Raw genomic sequence first — 17,473 nt, forward strand, 5'->3', positions numbered from 1 at the left:
CAACCAGGGATGGAACCTGTGTCTCCTGCAATGGAAGGGCGGAGTCCTAACCACTGGATTTCCCTGGAGCTCTGTTTATCTGGGGCTGTTCTTTATCTCATTTATTCCTCACATTTAATCCCGTGAGATAAGTCCGATCATCATCCCCAGTTTAAGGGTGAAGAAACTGAAGCTCAATGAGGTTAAGTAATTGGTTCAAGGTTACAAAGATAATCATATGCACAACCAAGACTTTGACCCAGTTCTATCTGACACTGCTGTCTTCACCTGCAAGCTACACATAGTTGTCCGTAAAGCTTGGTGACTCACGCCTCACAATAATTCTTTGTTTATTTCGTTGTTTCTGTCGAAGCCCCCTCCCCTTCTGAGAGAAGCCCACCCCTCTCAGAGCGATTCGGAGTCACTCACCTCCAGCTCAGGATGCCGCCGACGTGTAGACAGGTTATTCCCAGGCTCTGGATGGTCATTTCACACCTGAGATGAAAGCTCTGGTGAAACCTTGGGAGGTGAACTACTGAGAATTTAAGCCAGTGGGTCTGAAAACCACTGAGTCCTTTCCTGCCACCCCAGCTCAGCCAGGACGGGGGCGTCCGTGAAACAGGTTCCTCTCACGGACGTTGGTGTCATGAATAGCCATTTCTCGTCTGGTAGCGGTAAGTATCCAGAGACAGGGATGGTATCCAGGGTCATCTTGGTCATGGACCTGAAGCCACCAGAGTCCTCAAAGTGATGTGAAAATTGACCAGAATGTTTTCCCTTCCACACCGTGTCGGGCCTTCCCCAAATGAGTTCTGGGGAGACTTGTCTGGTGAACATCTAGCTACTCCCTTTTTCCTGGTCTGTAGTCCAACTTAACAGTGCCCGTGGGTTCAATCTTCAAGCAAGTTTTACTCTTTTGCTTCCTTGGACCTTTTGTCCCAAGAGGACCAGATCCCACTTCAAGCTCATCTCTGGCAGGACTTTTCTGTAGGCTCCCAGCCCGTTTCCAGTGGCTCTTCACTGGCCTCCTCTCCCCTCCTTTTCTTTTTAATAAATTTAGTTGATATTCAGCTCATCAGTTGGAGGCTCACTTTCCTGGAAGGGATCTAAATTCTCCTTTTAAGGATCTCAAAAGCAGATTTTTTAAAGAAATGCAATGAATGTTTTGAGACAGAGGCCCAGGTCAGTTCTCCTGAAAAGATCCCAAATTTGGATTTTTTTCTTAATATTGAGTTGTAAGAGGTCTTTATATATTCTGGATATGTCTATTATCAGATGTTGATCAGTCGATCGATAGATAATATTTCTTCTCTTAGTCTGTGGCTTGCCTTGTCATTTTCTTAATGTTATCTCTCAAGGAGAAGTTTTAAATTTTGATGAAGATCAATTTAACCATTTTTTGCTTTTTGGTTAATGTTTTTTGGACCTGTTTAAGAAATCTTTGCCTACTGCGAGGTAGCAAAGGTTTTTCTTCTAAAAGTTGTATAGTTTTAGCTTCTATGTTTAGGTCTGTGATCCATTTCATGCTAATTTTTGTGTATGGGGTGAGGTGTAGGGGTTCAGGTTTTATTGTGTTCTTCCAAAAATTGTTGAAAACCTTTCTTTTCCCCATTAAATTGCCTTGAAAACTTTGTAAAAAAAAAAAAATCAATTGACCCATGTATGTTTAGATCTATTTCTACACTCTGTTCAGTTTCATTGATCTATATATGTCTCTATGCCAATCCTGATTACTATAGCTTTTTTAAAAAAATCTTTATTGGACTATAACTGCTTCACAATACTGTGTTAGTTTCTATTGCACAACAAAGCGAATCAGCCATATGCATACACATGTCCCTATATCCCCTCCTTCTTGAGCCTCCCTCCCACCCTCCCTATCCCACCCCTCTAGGTCAGCACAAAGCACCAAGCCAGTCTCCCTGTGCTATGCAGCTGCTTCCCACCAGCCATCTATTTTACATTCGGTAGTGTATCTATGTCAATGCTACTCTCACTTTGCCCCAGCTTCTCCTTCCCACCCCATGTCCTCAAGTCCATTCTCTATATCTGCCTCTTTATTCCTGCCCTGCAACTAGGTTCATCAGTACCATTTTTTTTTTCTTTTAGATTCCACATATATGCGTAAGCATACAGTATTTGTTTTTCTCTTTCTGACTTACTTCACTCTATATGACAGAGTCTAGGTCCATCCACCTCACTACAAATAACTCAATTTCGTTTCGTTTTATGGCTGAGTAATATTCCATTGTGTATATGTGCCACATCTTCTTTATCCATTCTTCTGTCGATGGGCACTTAGGTTGCTTCCATGTCCTGGCTATTGTAAATAGAGCTGCAGTGAACATTGTGGTACATGACTCTTTTTGAATTATGGTTTTCTCAGGGTATATGCCCAGTAGTGGGATTGCTGGGTCATATGGTAGTTCTATTTTTAGTTTTTTAAGGAATCTCCATACTGTTTTCCATAGTGGTTGTATCAATTTACATCCCCACCAGCAGTGCAGGAGGGTTCCCTTTCACCACACCCTTTCCAGCATTTATTGTTTCTAGCTTTTTTGATAATGGCCATTCTGACCAGCATGAGGTGATACCTCATTGTAGTTTTGATTTGCATTTCTCTAATAATTAGGGATGTTGAGCATCTTTTCATGTGCCTCTTGGCCATCTGTACGTCTTCCTTGGTGAAATGTCTATTTAGGTCTTCCGTGCATTTTTTAACTGGATTGTTTGTTTTTTTGATATTGAGCTCCATGAGCTCTTTGTATATTTTGGAGATTAATCCTTTGTCTGTTGTTTCATTTGCAAATATTTTCTCCCATTCTGAGGGTTGTCTTTCTGTCTTTTTTATGGTTTCTTTTGCTATGCAAAAGCTTTTAAGATTAATTAAGTCCCATTTGTTTATTTTTGTTTTTATTTCCGTTACTCTAGGAGGTGGGTCAAAAAAGATCTTGCTGTGGTTAATGTCAAAGAACGTTTCTATGTTTTCCTCTAAGAGTTTTATAGTGTCTGGTCTTACATGTAAGTCTTTAATCCATTTGGAGTTTATTTTTGTGTATGGTGTTAGGGAGTGTTCTAATTTCATTCTTTTACATGTAGCTGTCCAGTTTTCCCAGCACCACTTACTGAAGAGACTGTCTTTTCTCCATTGTATATCCTTGCCTCCTTTGTCATAGATTAGTTGACCATAGGTGCGTGGGTTTATCTCTGGGCTTTCTATCTTGTTCCATTGATCTATATTCCTGTTTTTGTGCCAGAACCATACTGTTCTTGATTACTGTAGCTTTGTGGTGTAGTTTGAAGTCAGGAAGCCTGATTCCTCCAACTCCACTTTTCTTTCTCAAGATTGCTTTGGCTATTCGGGGTCTTTTGTGTTTCCATCCGAATTGTAAAATTTATTGTTCTAATTCTGTGAAGAATGCCATTGGTAGTTTATTAGGGATTGCATTGAATCTGTAGATTGCTTTGGGTAGTATAGTCATTTTCACAATATTGGTTCTTCCAATCCAAGAACATGGTATATTTCTCCATCTGTTTATATCATCTTTGATTTCTTTCATCAGTGTTTTATAGTTTTCTGAGTACAAGTCTTTCGCCTTTTTCGGCAGGTTTATTCCTAGATATATTATTCTTTTTGTTGCAGTGGTAAATGGGAGTGTTTCCTTAATTTCTCTTTCTGATTTTTCGTTGTTGGTGTATAGGAATGCCAGAGATTTCTGTGCATTAATTTTGTATCCTGCAACCTTACCAAATTAGTACTAGTAGTTTTCTGGTGGCATCTTTAGGATTTTCTATGTATAGAATCATGTCATCAGCAAACAGTGACAGTTTTACTTCTTCTTTTCCAATTTGTATTCCTTTATTTCTTTTTCTTCTCTGATTGCTGTGGCTGGGACTTCCAAAACTATGTTGAATAAGAGCGGCGAGAGTGGACATCCTTGTCTTGTTCCTGATCTTAGTGGAAATGCTTTCAGTTTTTCACCATTGAGTATGATGCTTGCTGTGGGTTTGTCATATATGGCCTTTATTATGTTGAGGTAGGTTCCCTCTATGCCCATTTTCTGGAGAGTTTTTATTGTAAATGGGTGTTGAATTTTGTCAAAAGCTTTTTCTGCATCTATTGAGATGGTCATATGGTTTTTTGGTTTTTTTTTTTAATTTATTTTTGGCAGCGTTGGGTCTTCGTTTCTGTGCGAGGGCTTTCTTCAGTTGTGGCGAGCGGGGGCCACTCTTCATCGCGGTGCGCGGGCCTCTCACTGTCGCGGCCTCTCTCGTTGCGGAGCGTGGGCTCCAGACGTGCAGGCTCAGTAGCTGTGGCTCACAGGCTTAGTTGCTCCGCGGCATGTGGGATCCTCCCAGACCAGGGCTCGAACCCGTGTCTCCTGCATTGGCAGGCAGACTCTCAACCACTGCGCCACCAGGGAAGCCCCGATCATATGGTTTTTATTCCTTAATTTGTTAATGTGGTGTATCACATGGATTGATTTGCATATATTGAAGAATCCTTGCATCCCTGGGATAAATCCCACTTGATCATGGTGTATGATCCTTTTAATGTGCTGTTGGATTCTGTTTGCTAGTATTTTGTTCAGGATTTTTGCATCTGTGTTCGTCAGTGATATTGGTCTATAATTTTCTTTTTTTGTGATATCTTTTTCTGGTTTTGGTATCAGGGTGATGCTGGCTTCGTAGAATGAATTGGGGAGTGTTTCTCCTTCTGCAATTTTTTGGAAGAGTTGGAGAAGGACTAGCGTTAGCTCTTCTCTAAATGTTTGATAGAATTCACCTGTGAAGCCATCTGGTCCTGGGCTTTTGTTTGTTGGAAGAGTTTTAATTACGGTTTCAATTTCATTACTTGTGATAGGTCTGTTTATATTTTCTACTTCTTCCTGGTTCAGTCTTGGAAAATTGTACCTTTCCAAGAATTTGTCCATTTCTTCATGGTTGTCCATTTTATTGGCATATAGTTGTTTGTAGTAGTCTCTTATAATCCTTTGTATTTCTGCAGTGTCAGTTGTGAATTCTCCTTTTTCATTTCTAAACTTATTGATTTGTGTCCTCTCCCGTTTTTTTCTTGATGAGTCTGGCTAAGGGTTTATCAATTTTGTTTATCTTCTCAAAGAACCAGCTTTTAGTTTTATTGATTTTTGCTATTGTTTTCTTCATTTCTATTTCATTTATTTCTGCTCTGGTCTTTATGATTTCTTTCCTTCTACTGGCTTTGGATTTTCTTTGTTCTTCTTTCTCTAGTTGTTTTAAGTGTAGGGTTAGATTGTTTATTTGAGGTTTTTCTTGTTTCTTGAGGTGAGATTGTATTGCTATAAACTTCCCTCTTAGAACTGCTTTTTCTGAGTCCCATAGGTTTTGGGTCGTTGTGTTTTCATTGTCATTTGTTTCTGTGTATTTTTAAATTTCTTCTTTGATTTCTGCAGTGATCTCTTGGTTATTTAGTAGCACACTGGTTAGCCTCCAAGTATTTGTGTATTTTACAGTTTTTTTTCCTGTAATTGATTTCCAACCTCATAACGTTGTGGTCAGAAAAGATGCTTGATACGATTTCAATTTTCTTAAATTTTCCAAGGCTTGATTTTTGACCCAAGATGTGATCTATCCTGGAGAATGTTCCATGTGCACTTGAGAAGAAAGTGTATTCTGCCACTTTTGGGTGGAATGTTCTATAAACATCAATTAGATCTGTCTGGTCTATTGTGTCATTTAAAGCTTGTGTTTCCTTATTATTTTCTGATTGGATGATCTGTCCATTAGTGTAAGTGGGGTGTTGAAGTCCCCTACTGTTATTGTGTTACTGTCGATTTCTCCTTTCATCGTTGTTAGCATTTGGCTTATGTATTGAGGTGCTCCTATGTTGGGTGCATAAACATTTATAATTGTTATACTTTCTTCTTGGATTGATCCTTTGATCATTATGTAGTGTCCCTCCTTATCTCTTGTAACAGTCTTTATTTTAAAGTCTATTTTATCTGATACGAGTATTGCTTCTCCAGTTTTCTTTTCATTTCCATTTGCATGGAATACCTTTTTCCATCCCTTCACTTTCAGTCTGTATGTGTCCCTAGGTCTGAAGTGGTTCTCTTGTAGACAGCATATATATGGGTCTTGTTTTTGTATCCATTCAGCCAGTCTGTGTCTTTTGGTTGGGGCATTTAATCCATTTACATTCAAGGTTATTATTGATATGTATGTTCCTATTACCATTTTCTTAATTGTTTTGGGTTTGTTTTTGTGGGTCTTTTCCTTCTCTTGTGTTTCCCGCTTAGAGAAGTTTCTTTAGCATTTGTTGTAAAGCTGGTTTGGTGGTGCTGAATTCTCTTAGCTTTTGCTTGTCTGAAAAGCTTTTGACTTCTCCATCGAATCTGAACAAGATCCTTGCTGGGTAGAGTAATCTTGGTTGTAGGTTTTTCTCTTTCATCACTTTAAGTATATCCTGCCACTCCCTTCTGGCCTGCAGAGTTTCCCCTGAAAAATCAGCTGATAACCTTATGGGGATTCCTTTGTATGTTATTTTCTGTTTTTCCCTTGCTGCTTTTAATATTTCTTCTTTGAATTTAATTTTTGTTTGTTGGATTAATATGTGTCTTGGTGTGTTTTTCCTAGGGTTTATCCTATATGGGACTCTGTGCTTCATGGACTCGGTTGACTATTTCCTTTCCTGTGTTAGGGGAGTTTCAACTATAGTCTCTTCAAATATTTTCTCAGACCCTTTCTTTTTCTCTTCTTCTTCTGGAACCCCTATAATTCGAATGTTGGTGCATTTAGTGTTGTCCCAGAGATCTCTGAGATTGTCATCAATTCTTTTCATTCTTTTTTCTTTATTCTGCTCCTTGGCAGTTATTTCCACCATTTTGTCTTCCAGCTCACTTATTCGTTTTTCTGCCTCAGTTATTCTGTTATTGATTCCTTCTAGTGTATTTTTCATTTCAATTATCGTGTTGTTCATCTCTGTTTGTTTGTTCTTTAGTTCTTCTAGATCTTTGTTAAACATTTCTTGTATTTTCTCAGTCTGTGCCTCCATTCTATTTCTGAGATTCTGGATCATCTTTACTATCATTACTCTGAATTCTTTTTCAGGTAGATTGCCTATTTCCTCTTCATTTATTTGGTCTTGTAGGTTTTTTACCCTGCTTCTTCATCTGTGAGAAATTTTTTTGCTATTTTTTTTTTTTTTATGAGTGGGATTGTGTTCCTGTGTTATTGGTTGTTTGGCCTGAGGCTTCCAACACTGGAGTTTATAGCCTATTGGGTAGAGCTGGGTCTTGGTGCTGAGATGAGGAACTCCATGAGACCTCACTCTGATGAATATTCCTTGGGGTCTGAGGTTCTCTGTTAGTCCAGTGGTTCAGACTCAGAGCTCCCACTGCAGGAGCTTTGGCTTGACCCCGGGCTTGTGAACCAAGATCCCGAAAGATGCCTGGGGTGGCAAAAAAAAAAGAACAATAACAAAGTGAAAAATAAAATTAGACTAGGAAACTAACAGATATATTAGGAAGAATATAAAAATATAGATGAATCAACAACCAGAAGGTACATCAGTACCACAATAGTAAAAAAGAGGAGGGAAAAAAAAAGGGAGGGGGGAAGAACTTGGCTCTGGATGGTGGGGCCTAAGCAGGGGTGATGTTTGGGTGGGGGGCGGGGCCAGTGCTCAGAACACACAGGGCTGGAAAAGGCCCTGGGGGCTGTGGGAGGAGGCCCTTAGGCTCAAGGAACAGAAGGGGCCCAGGCGTGCCCCCCACCCCTGGTCTCAGAGGGCAGGACACCTCACCTGGGAGCCCAGCAGGCTTCCTGGGCTTGAGTGAGTGGAGCAAATGCCCTCCTCTCCTCTCCTGCTCCTCCAGTCTAGGAGCGCCTCTCCTCCCTGCCTCTCCCGATCTCCCCGGCCTCCCTCCTATGCCCCGAGGACCCACGTGGCCTGGATGGGGCTTTGTGGCAGGGGTACCGCCTTGGGAGCTCAGCAGGCTTCCCGGCCCGAGTGGGCCAGGCGATAGCCCTCCGCTCCTCTCCCGCTCTTCCCGGAGAGTCCCTCCCACCTGCCTCTCCTGATCTCCCTGGCCTCAGGGGCACCGATTCTGTCTGGCCTCCACTTCTCCTCCCTCCTCAGTCCCTCTGTGTCCTACTGGTTCACTTTTGGGTTCCTCCCATCACCTGGGCCTCAGAGTCCCTCACCAGCGGCTGACAGGCACCCTAGTTGTGGGGAGACGCTAACTCCTCATCTTCCCACACCACCATCTTGACTCCGCCCTGTAGCTTTAAATTAAGTCTTGAAAGAATTACTGTAAGTCTTCAGACTTTGTTCTTTTTCAAAATTCTTTTGACCATTCTGTTTACTTAGAAACAGCTTATCAAATCCCTACCAAAAAAAGCCATCTAGAATTTTGATTCAGGTTGCAAATGAATCTATAAATCGATTTGGCAAGAACTGACATCTTAATGATATTGAATCTTCCAATCCATGAACATGGTATATCTCTCCATTTTCGAGATCTCCTTTTTCATTGCAGGGTTTTGTAATATCAGTGTGTAGGTCTTATACATATTTTGTGACGTTTTCTCTAAGTTTTTTATGTTGATGCAATTGTAAATTTTGTATTTTTTATTCCATTGTCCAGTTGTTCATTGCAAATATATAGAAATACAATTGATTTTTGTATATTGAACGTGTATCTTGCAACCCTGCTAAATTCACTTGATGGTTTTATTAGTTTTTGGTTCTAAGTTTCCTTAAGATTTTCTAGGTATACCATGTCATCTGCAGATTAAGACCCTTTTATTTATTCCTCTCCAGTTCCTGTGCCTTTTATTTCCTTTGGTTGACTTACTGCAGTGGCTAGGACCTTTAGTACAACTTTGAATAGAAGTGGTGAGAATGGGCATCCTTGCCTTATTCCTGATCTTAGGGAGAAAAGTGTCTTTCCCACTAACTATGATGTTAGCTGTTGGGTTTTCACAGATGCCCTTTATCAGACTGAATAAGTTTCCTTCTGTTCCTAATTTGCTGAAATTTTTCATAATTTGTTGAATGCTTTTTCTGCATCTGTTGAAATGATTATATGATTTTTAACCTTTATTATATCAAAATGACAAATTACTTTGATTTTCAGATGCTGAAAAAGCTTACATCCTTGAGATAAACCCCACTTGGTAATGATATACTATCTTTTTTGTATGTTTCTGGATTTGATTTGCTAATATTTTGGATCCATTGCTGGCAGTGGACCGACCAGGTGGGCAAATAGGCTGCCCCATCCACATAAGGTATTTGGAACGACTTTGAGCCCCTTCTGTAGATGTGTAATGTCATAGTAAAGCCTGCACTTACACACACAAATAATCTCACCTCCTTTTTCACCTGCCCTTTGAAAGGTACTGCCACCAGAGACAGTATATGAATATGTGGGGCAAGGTTTGAAGTATGAGTTTAAGAGTAAACAGTGAGTTCCTTAGGGCAGGGACTTTGTCACATTCATATGTGATAGAATGATATACATTCTATCAGTGTAAGATTAAATCGAACTGGTGTTACAGAGACCCAGAATTACAGTGGCTTATACAGAATGGAAATTTTTTTTGACCTTTTTTTTTTTTTTAAAAAACATTTATTTATTTATTTATTTGGTTGCACCGGGTCTTAGTTGTGGCAGGCGGGCTTCTTAATTGCGGCTCATGGGCTCCTTAGTTGTGGCATGTGAACTCTTAGTTGCGGCATGAATGTGGGCTCTAGTTCCCTGACCAGGGATTGAACCCAGGCCCCCTGCATTGGGAGTGCGGAGTCTTAACCACTGCGCCATCAGGGAAGTCCCGACCTTGTTTGTTTCTTTTAAATTAGTTTTTATTGGAGTCTAGTTGATTTACAGTGTTGTGTTTCTGCTGTACAGCAAAGTGAATCAGTTATACATATACATATATTCACTCTTTTTTAGATTCTTTTTCCATATGGGTCATTACAGAGTATTGAGTAGAGTTTCCTGGGCTATACAGTCAAAATGGAAATTTGTTGTTCTCTCCCACACCTGGTATGACTCTCATGGGGAAAAATCCTCATGGACCCAGACTTCTTCTAGTTCACTGCTCTGCCGACCCACAGATTATGACCTTAGTTATTCTCATGGTCCATGGGGCCTGCATCTGCATTTCAGCAGCAGCAGAGGGAGGGAAGGGACAAAGGAGGAGAGGAGGAGCATGCCAGCTAACTTTTAGGAAGGTGCCCGGAAGCTCCATGAGAGACTTCCTCATATACATGCCGCTGACTAGTACTTAGTCACGTGGTCACAGCAAGGCCAGGGTTTTGAGGCAAGAGTCGTGGGGAATAAATAGTCATTCTCTGTCTGTTGGAAAACCTAATAGTTTTTTCATTTAAATGGCTTTTCTGGAAGTTCCTGAAACAAAGTTATTTGCAACATTCCTCCTTCTGGGCCTGAGTTTCCTGGAATGTAAAGTCATGTTAACAAAGAGAGTGGAAAAGAAAAGTCATGTTAATGTACACAGTAAGCCGTGTGGGTGTAAATAGTTTTGGTTCTTAATATCTATATCGCTAGGACTTTGCATGGTGCATGGCACACGATAGTACTCGGTAAATGTCTGTTGACTCTGTATGTTGTATTTATGCTTCCTTGTTAGAATCTACATGCCAAACTAGAAACAGGAAAGGTGAATATGTTCCCGATTGTCAAAATGGTAAAATTCAGAATTGCATTAGATACTGACATTGCCTAAAGTCATGTCAGAAATGCTAGAATAATTCTGTACCTGGGGTTCATGGATACATCCTAAGGTAGGGATTAGGGGTCAGGAGGAGTATTGTCTGAGCAAAGGGCAGGGCATGAGAAGTAGGCATTACCCATTTTATTACACTTTTCCAGGTATTAAAGTCTTAGTTGCACCAAATTGAGACTTTACTTGCAGCAATCAGAAAGAATGGGAGAAGATTTAAAAGGCAATAACTTTTCCATCACGTGATTTGATGCTCTTTAATGCCATGCCATGTACCAACTGAAATCTCGTGTGCCCCTAATGGTACACTCTCTCAATTAAATACAGTAAAAGGAAGATGCTGGACTGAGGAAATCTGGGTTTTAGTCTTGGTTCTGTCACTGTGAGACCTTGGAGGTCGCTCAGCCCTAAGTTTCCTCTTCTGTGGTTTTTTCCCTCTGGGACTGTCATGGAATTGAGTCTTGGAAGACATACTCTAAACATGTTTGAACACCGTGCTTGAATTCAGTGTGCTCACCTGAGCATTAAACATGACATGGCTTTGGACAGAAGCTCTGGACACATTAAACACGGCCTCAGCTGGATGTGGAAGTGTGTAAGGAAGTGTATGCCATTGAACAAGAACTTTGCTAAGATGGTTGTAAAAGCTGTCTGATCAGATGTCAATCAGGCCGTAGGGGAGGGGATGGGTTGATTGCCAAGGGCCTTAGGCACGATAAGGTAGAGCCTTGGAGGCCATTTCAGATAAACTCTGACTCAGGAGTCTGTCTAGTCTGGTAGAGTTGGGGGCTGGGGGCCGGGAATGCCCCAGCCAAGTGAAACGTGATGACCCGAGAAGGTTCTGAATTCTGGTGCAGGCTGTTCCATGAGCTGTGCTGGTCCCCGAGGGGGGGTTCCAGCTGGCTCCCACAGTCTCTCAGAAGGCGGAGTATTCCTAGGTGCTGGATTGAATTGCCATCCTGAAAAGGCTGGCGCTGACTGTCAGGAAGATGATAATTTCCTGCTTCACCACCTCCAAAGTGCTGAGTGCCTGAACAGGCTTGCAGAGAACCCTCTGAAGGTATAAACTGTTTCCACCTTGTCTGGAGTTTCCCATTCAGATGGATTTTTTTTCCTCCCTGCACACCCCAGCCCTTCACCAGCTGTCTTTCTTTGTCCCCTCGGCATTTCAAAACAAGTGATGGGAGAACCAAGGGACAAAATAAGCCCTGCGTTCTTGTAACAAACCCCCTGCTCCTCACCACCGTCCCTCTCTCCTCAAACATACAACGTCAAAATAGAATTGGTTATTTTTGGGGGGGGGGGGGCGGTGCCCTGGCTTGGGTCTCTTATATGTTAGAGTGTTTGTTTTGTTTTTGTCTTTATCACACCATTTTCGGAGGCTCTGCGGTAACTTGCGTTGAGGGCCAGTGCTTTGCTGGATGCTGGGGTTGGGAAGGGCCGTGCTCCTGGGAGAGACAAGAAGGAAGGGTTGAGGTGGCATTTGAGCTTTGGGACAGAAACGTGAGTCTCGGGGGTGTGACTGTTCCCTCCCTGGTTGGGGAAGGAAACAAGTGGGGAGGGAGTGGATGTGGGTCCATGCAGAGGAGGGTACGGGCATCAGACACGCTGGCGGTTCCCTCCTCCTCCTGTTTTTATCCGGATGATAGGTACCAAAGAACCTCGCCAGGGGAGGAACAGAGGTCACAAAAGGGGAGCCCAGAGCCTCAAGTTTGCTTGACTGGGGGGAGGGTGCACGAAGCAGTCCTCTGTTTGCCCTGCATGGTATATAGACTTGACTTGGTTGGCATCTGTGGTTCTGGCGGGGAGTGCCACCCCCTCCAGGCAGCTCTCCCAGAGTGACTGCGGTCTGCAGCCTCCAGGGAGGAGGGAGGACAAAGCCGAGTCCTGAGCACGTCTCGTCATCTCGTTTCGTCCTCACAGCAACCCTGCAAGTCTGCCATCAGCCCCCTGATTTTTGCAGATGAAAAGCCTGAGACAGAAAGCATACATATTAGCAACTCAAGTGGCAGAGCCGGAGTCAAACCTTGGTCTGCCTGATTTCTGAGCCCAGGATTCTTTCCTGTAGAGAGAAAGAGCTACAAATCCCAGGGTCTCAACAAGGACTAGATGCCTCACGCTCCCAGAAGGCAGAGCTGGAGGCCGTCATCCCAGTCTCCCTCTGCAGAGGGTTCTGGGGCAGCAGCCGGTCAGGCCGTGTCCTGGAAGGTTGTTATGCCCAGCGATTCCGCTTCCTGCAAAGCTGGTCGCCCCCCACGTGGCCTGTGGGCTCCGCACCTCGCGCTCAGCCCCCAGCCTCGTGACGGGCCTTGTTTCCTCTGGATTGAATGTGTCTCACTTCTCTCCCTCCTGCAGATGGATCTGTCTGTAGAAACCCTCTTTAGCTTCATGCAGGAGCGCCAGAAAAGATACGCCAAATACGCCGAGCAGATCCAGAAGGTCAACGAGATGTCGGCCATCCTGCGCCGCATCCAGATGGGCATCGACCAGACGGTGCCGCTGCTGGAGCGGCTCAACAGCCTGCTGCCCGAGGCCGAGCGCCTGGAGCCCTTCAGCATGAAGCCCGACCGCGAGCTCAGGCTGTAGCTGCCTCCCCCCACCGGCTGTGGCCCGGGGACTGCCAGGGCCCCAGGACGCTTGGAACCAAAGGCGTCAGAGGTGACCGAAGGCCACGGGGGGTGTTGACGCTCCCTGAGGGCACGGGAAGCAGTCCAGCCGCCCTGGAGACTGCGATGCCCCAGCCCTTCCCTTGACGCGCTCTCCCTCTGCAAAGCCAGCAGACCTACTCTCAGTGGTCACCGAAGTTGGAATGTTTGAACTATTAGGGATTCTTTACAGAACTCTGCCTTGGGACTTATTTTTATTTTGCGTAGTTTTTTTTTTTTTAATTGACAGTGTATATTATCTAGTCTAGCTTGCAGACTGACAATATGAAGAGAAGGGGAGAAATATTTTAAGAAGCTCTGTGTCCTTGACGCCTTTGTGAAATTTTTCTCAGTAGGCTGTCTCGTGGGTTGTAAACATAAAGAACTAATTTAATCCAGGTGTGTGTGTTGTGTTTCCATCGTAGCAAGTCTTTATCTGGCCTGGCGTTGCTCCTGTGTCACCTTAGGGTGCCCCTCCTGTGTCGTCGTCGGAAACTGAAGACTCCCTTTCCACAGCCTGGTCGGGTTCATCTCCCACTGATAACTGGTTTCCTTGATGCAGATACAGTTTAGGTTTCCTCTTATTACATCAGCGCTGGCAGGACTCCAATTTTTGAGGCAGGTTTTAGCCCTCATTTGCTTTAGTAGCTTTGCAGACTCGCGGAGCAGAGCGGAGAGTGCTTACCCAGCAGGCGTCCACGGAGCCCACTGGATGGGCCAGGCCTTGTGCCGGGGGTACAAAAAAGGCTGAAGAGGAAAAACTCCCAAGTGCTGCTGAATTTCTATGGGAGATTAGGAAATGAAGCAATTTGAGTAACCACAAAAGTACTCGGTGCAGTACTCTGCACATGATAAACGTTCTAATGGAAGAAAAGATTGCAGCAGCAAAGAAGTGGAACGTACGAACAGATCCGGGCAGGCAAACGGAGACCAGCAGCCGGGGATCTAGGGAGGTCACTGGGTCCCTAGATTCCTCCAAACCTCAGAGGGTGTTTTTTGTGTCCAAACAGCCTGAGGCATATTTGTAAGGTTAAAATTGATCCCACTTAGTTTAGCATCTCTCAGTTAAACTTTATCTGATTCTAACCTCGAATTTTGATTGAACACTATCTTGTAAGGTTCTTAGAACCCGGGATAAAATGTAGGGCATAAAACAACTGGATGACAGCAGAAATATGAACATTCCAAGCTAAATGGAAAAAATAATTTTAAAAAATTTAGACACAGGAAAAAAATCAATAGCTTCTAGCATTTTCTAAGTACCAAAAAAATATCAAGATTGCTCATTCCCTCTGAACTGGAAAGGCAAGTTGGAAACCAGAGCCAAGGGAAGAGGCCAAGGCAGCATCTGCCTTCTTCAGAGGGCAACCTTCTGGGAACTGCTTCTTTACCCATCAGGAAGGAAGGCGGGTAGAGACGTCCAGCCAGAGGAGATAAAGGGGTCTGAGGGAGCCAGGGCGGGATTGGAAGTGGGGAGCTAGACCTTTAGAGTTTGTTGGGCCACTCTGGTGAAAGAAGCTCGTCTTTATAATGCCTTTGGTGGTCAGGATTTTAGTGGGGCTTTAAACCACTCCTAGAGCAATTCATTAGAGTACAATCAAGAAAGATGTTCTGTAATTTTAGAAACCTGTTAAATAGCTAAGGTTATTCTAGGAACTGTCACGGAGGGGAAGGCAGCCACATTTATCGAATAATGCATTTCCCGCCCCCCGCCCCCCACTGTGTTCAGTGCTCCTTTCGTGTATTAAATTCCCATGTAATTGAGGATCTAGTTCTGGACTGTATTCAGATCCGTTGATCTTTCTCTCCGTACTGTCTCCGTACTGTTTCATGCTGGGTTTTGTTTGTTTTTTCACACTGTCTTACTATTATAATTTCACAATACATTTTAATATCTGATGTGGCTAGACTAGGTACCCACCTACTCTAATTACTATTTTTTCCTAACTTCACTTTTTTTTTTTTTTAACTTCAAACTGGCAGAAAAGTTGAAAAACTAATAAAAGGCATTCTCATAGTCCCTTCCCCTAGACTGACAGAAAGTGGCATTTTTCAGCCCTCAACCATCATTGTCTTTTTTTGAGTTCCTGGAGTATACAGAACCTGGCCCTGAACACAGAGACATGCTTGTAGCTTTCAAAGAAGGAAAGGCTGGTTGTCTACAGAGCTGTCAGAATAGCTCAGGGATCACGTTCCGTTATCCTCACTGCACTTAATACAATTTACAAATAAAAGCACATAACAAAGTGACATGCAGACTGAGCCTGCGAGGACAGAGCTTTCTCAACGGTGTTGCAGCAGCTGATGGTCTGGACGTGGCAGAAAGGTGACCTCGCGCAGCGTGCAGAACTTCTCTGCCAGCCAGCGCTCCATCCAGTTCTTTTCCTTCTTATAAAAACATTAGACAAAACATGGTATATTAACTTAGATTTGGGTCCAAAGTAGATAGACTGCTTATTCCTGGGTAGAAGCAGAGAAGAACAATAGGCAAATCTGATGTGTTTTGAAATAGTTCTAGTTAATTTAATATTTATGGTATGTGGTGGTTTCGCAACATTATCAACTTTGGCTAAGTCGAGTTATGTTTCCTGGAATTCCCTTCCCTGTTCCTTTTTGGTTAGGGTTGGCCACAAGAGAAATTTGCATGAGATTTGTCAGTGGAACTGAAGCAGCATCCATGTGTATTTGATGAAAGTCGCTGTCAGTCAGGCCCTGTTGCACTTTCCGTGTGGGCAGCAGCTCCTCCGGCTCCACAGAGCTCTGCCTTCAGCTTTTCCAGATCCCGGGCCGGGTATGAGGACTAACTTCTCCGTAGGTCTTCTGCAGCAGGGAGGATGAGGGCTGAGAGAAGGGAAGAGCCAGCGTGGGTTCTGGTGGGAGACAGATGTGGTTCCAGCTTGTTGCTTGCAGGCTTCAGGTGTCTTGGCTCTCCGCCACTTACCATCCATCCCCCACTGCACATCCAGCTGTTTTCTGGACCACCTGCCCAGCGACTCCTGGTGAAGAAGAAACAGCGCAACAGGGACTCTTATCAGCTCCTTTAATTAATTGCTTAAGGTGAGTCTCTTGAACAACCTCCTTATTCTACATCATTCCTGGTGGTTCTTCTCTGATTGAACCCTGACTGGTAACATTTTACTTTTCCCTCCTCAATAGTTTACTTTTTCCAATGGATTCTAGGAATCTGAGGGGTTTCCTGTTTCAAGAGACAGTAATGCTGGATCTCTGTTGGTTAATGACCAGTGACCTAGCTGGACGCTCCCGGATGTTTCAGGGATGGGGAGGCTGCCTGGGGTTGTCAAAGAGCCCTGGCTGGAAGTTTCCACCCCCTCTAGGGTGGTCTGGGTGGGGTCTCACGCCCCTTCCAGCTCTTAGATCCCAAGTCTGCGGTTCTGGTACATCACCCTCGAGAAACAGTGAGGAGCATCTTTGCCTGTTGTGTCTGAGCAGTGGCCCTAGGTCTTGGTAGTGACTTTAAATTCTGAGTTGCCAAGGGAGAGCTTCTTTCCTTCTTTTTGTTAACTATGAATTAGACAGGTGTCAGTGGCTCGCTTCCTTTAAGGACCTGTCCTGCTTGTCAGTCTCTTCACCTCTAGTGATGAACCCCATCCAACAGGCCGCTATACTGCAGCCTCCTTGTTTCACTAGTTGAAGTGGAAGATCAGTAGAAAGGCCTTCACCCCTTGTATTATGTGCATATAAGTTTACAATAAATGAATTGTGGGGTTAAGAGCAAGTGATAGATTTCATGGGCAGCTTTATAATGATTTTATAGATTTCACATCTTTATTTCCCTCAAAGTTTTATCATTCTTAGTAACTTATGTTCTCTGCCAGAGTGAATATTCGATGAAATGAGTTTTTAAGGATTCCATATTCTAAGTGCACTCAAGAAATTGGTTTGGTTTGTTTGTCTTTGGTAAAGCATTCTCTAGCTTATTTCTTTGCTTTCTCCTCCGACGTGTGAAAAAGGTACATTATAGGTATTATAAACATGCTGTTCCCAAGGCTACGTAAACTAATGGCCCTGGGGAACTACATGTGCCACTTACTCTTTTGGGTTGATTTGTAGAACTTATTTAGCTTTGGCATTTCCCCTAGCAAATCCCAGGGAAAACAAGG

The 17,473-nt window shown here is 43.4% G+C and overlaps 2 protein-coding genes across 4 annotated transcripts in view; one reads left to right on the forward strand and one right to left on the reverse strand.

Annotated features, from left to right (window-relative positions):
• Positions 1 to 13,750, forward strand: part of BORCS5 (BLOC-1 related complex subunit 5) — a 97,244-nt gene extending 83,494 nt beyond the window's left edge. For both annotated transcript variants that reach the window (XM_082348900.1, XM_082348899.1), the window contains exon 4: positions 13,063 to 13,750. In XM_082348900.1, coding sequence (XP_082205026.1) covers positions 13,063 to 13,293 — 231 coding nt within the window. In that variant the 3' untranslated portion in view covers positions 13,294 to 13,750. The remainder of the gene's footprint in view (positions 1 to 13,062) is intronic.
• The window catches only part of DUSP16 (dual specificity phosphatase 16), a 126,230-nt gene that overhangs the window by 21,993 nt on the left and 86,764 nt on the right, over positions 1 to 17,473 (reverse strand). The window contains exon 10 of one of the 2 annotated variants that reach the window (XR_014232981.1): positions 409 to 7,408. The exons of the other annotated variant lie outside the window; for it this stretch is intronic. The gene's annotated coding sequence lies outside the window, so the exon portion shown is untranslated. The remainder of the gene's footprint in view (positions 1 to 408; positions 7,409 to 17,473) is intronic. 2 annotated transcript variants of the gene reach the window in all.

Source organism: Balaenoptera borealis, assembly GCF_965194805.1.
Source record: "Balaenoptera borealis genome assembly, chromosome: 13".
NCBI lineage: Eukaryota > Metazoa > Chordata > Mammalia > Artiodactyla > Balaenopteridae > Balaenoptera > Balaenoptera borealis.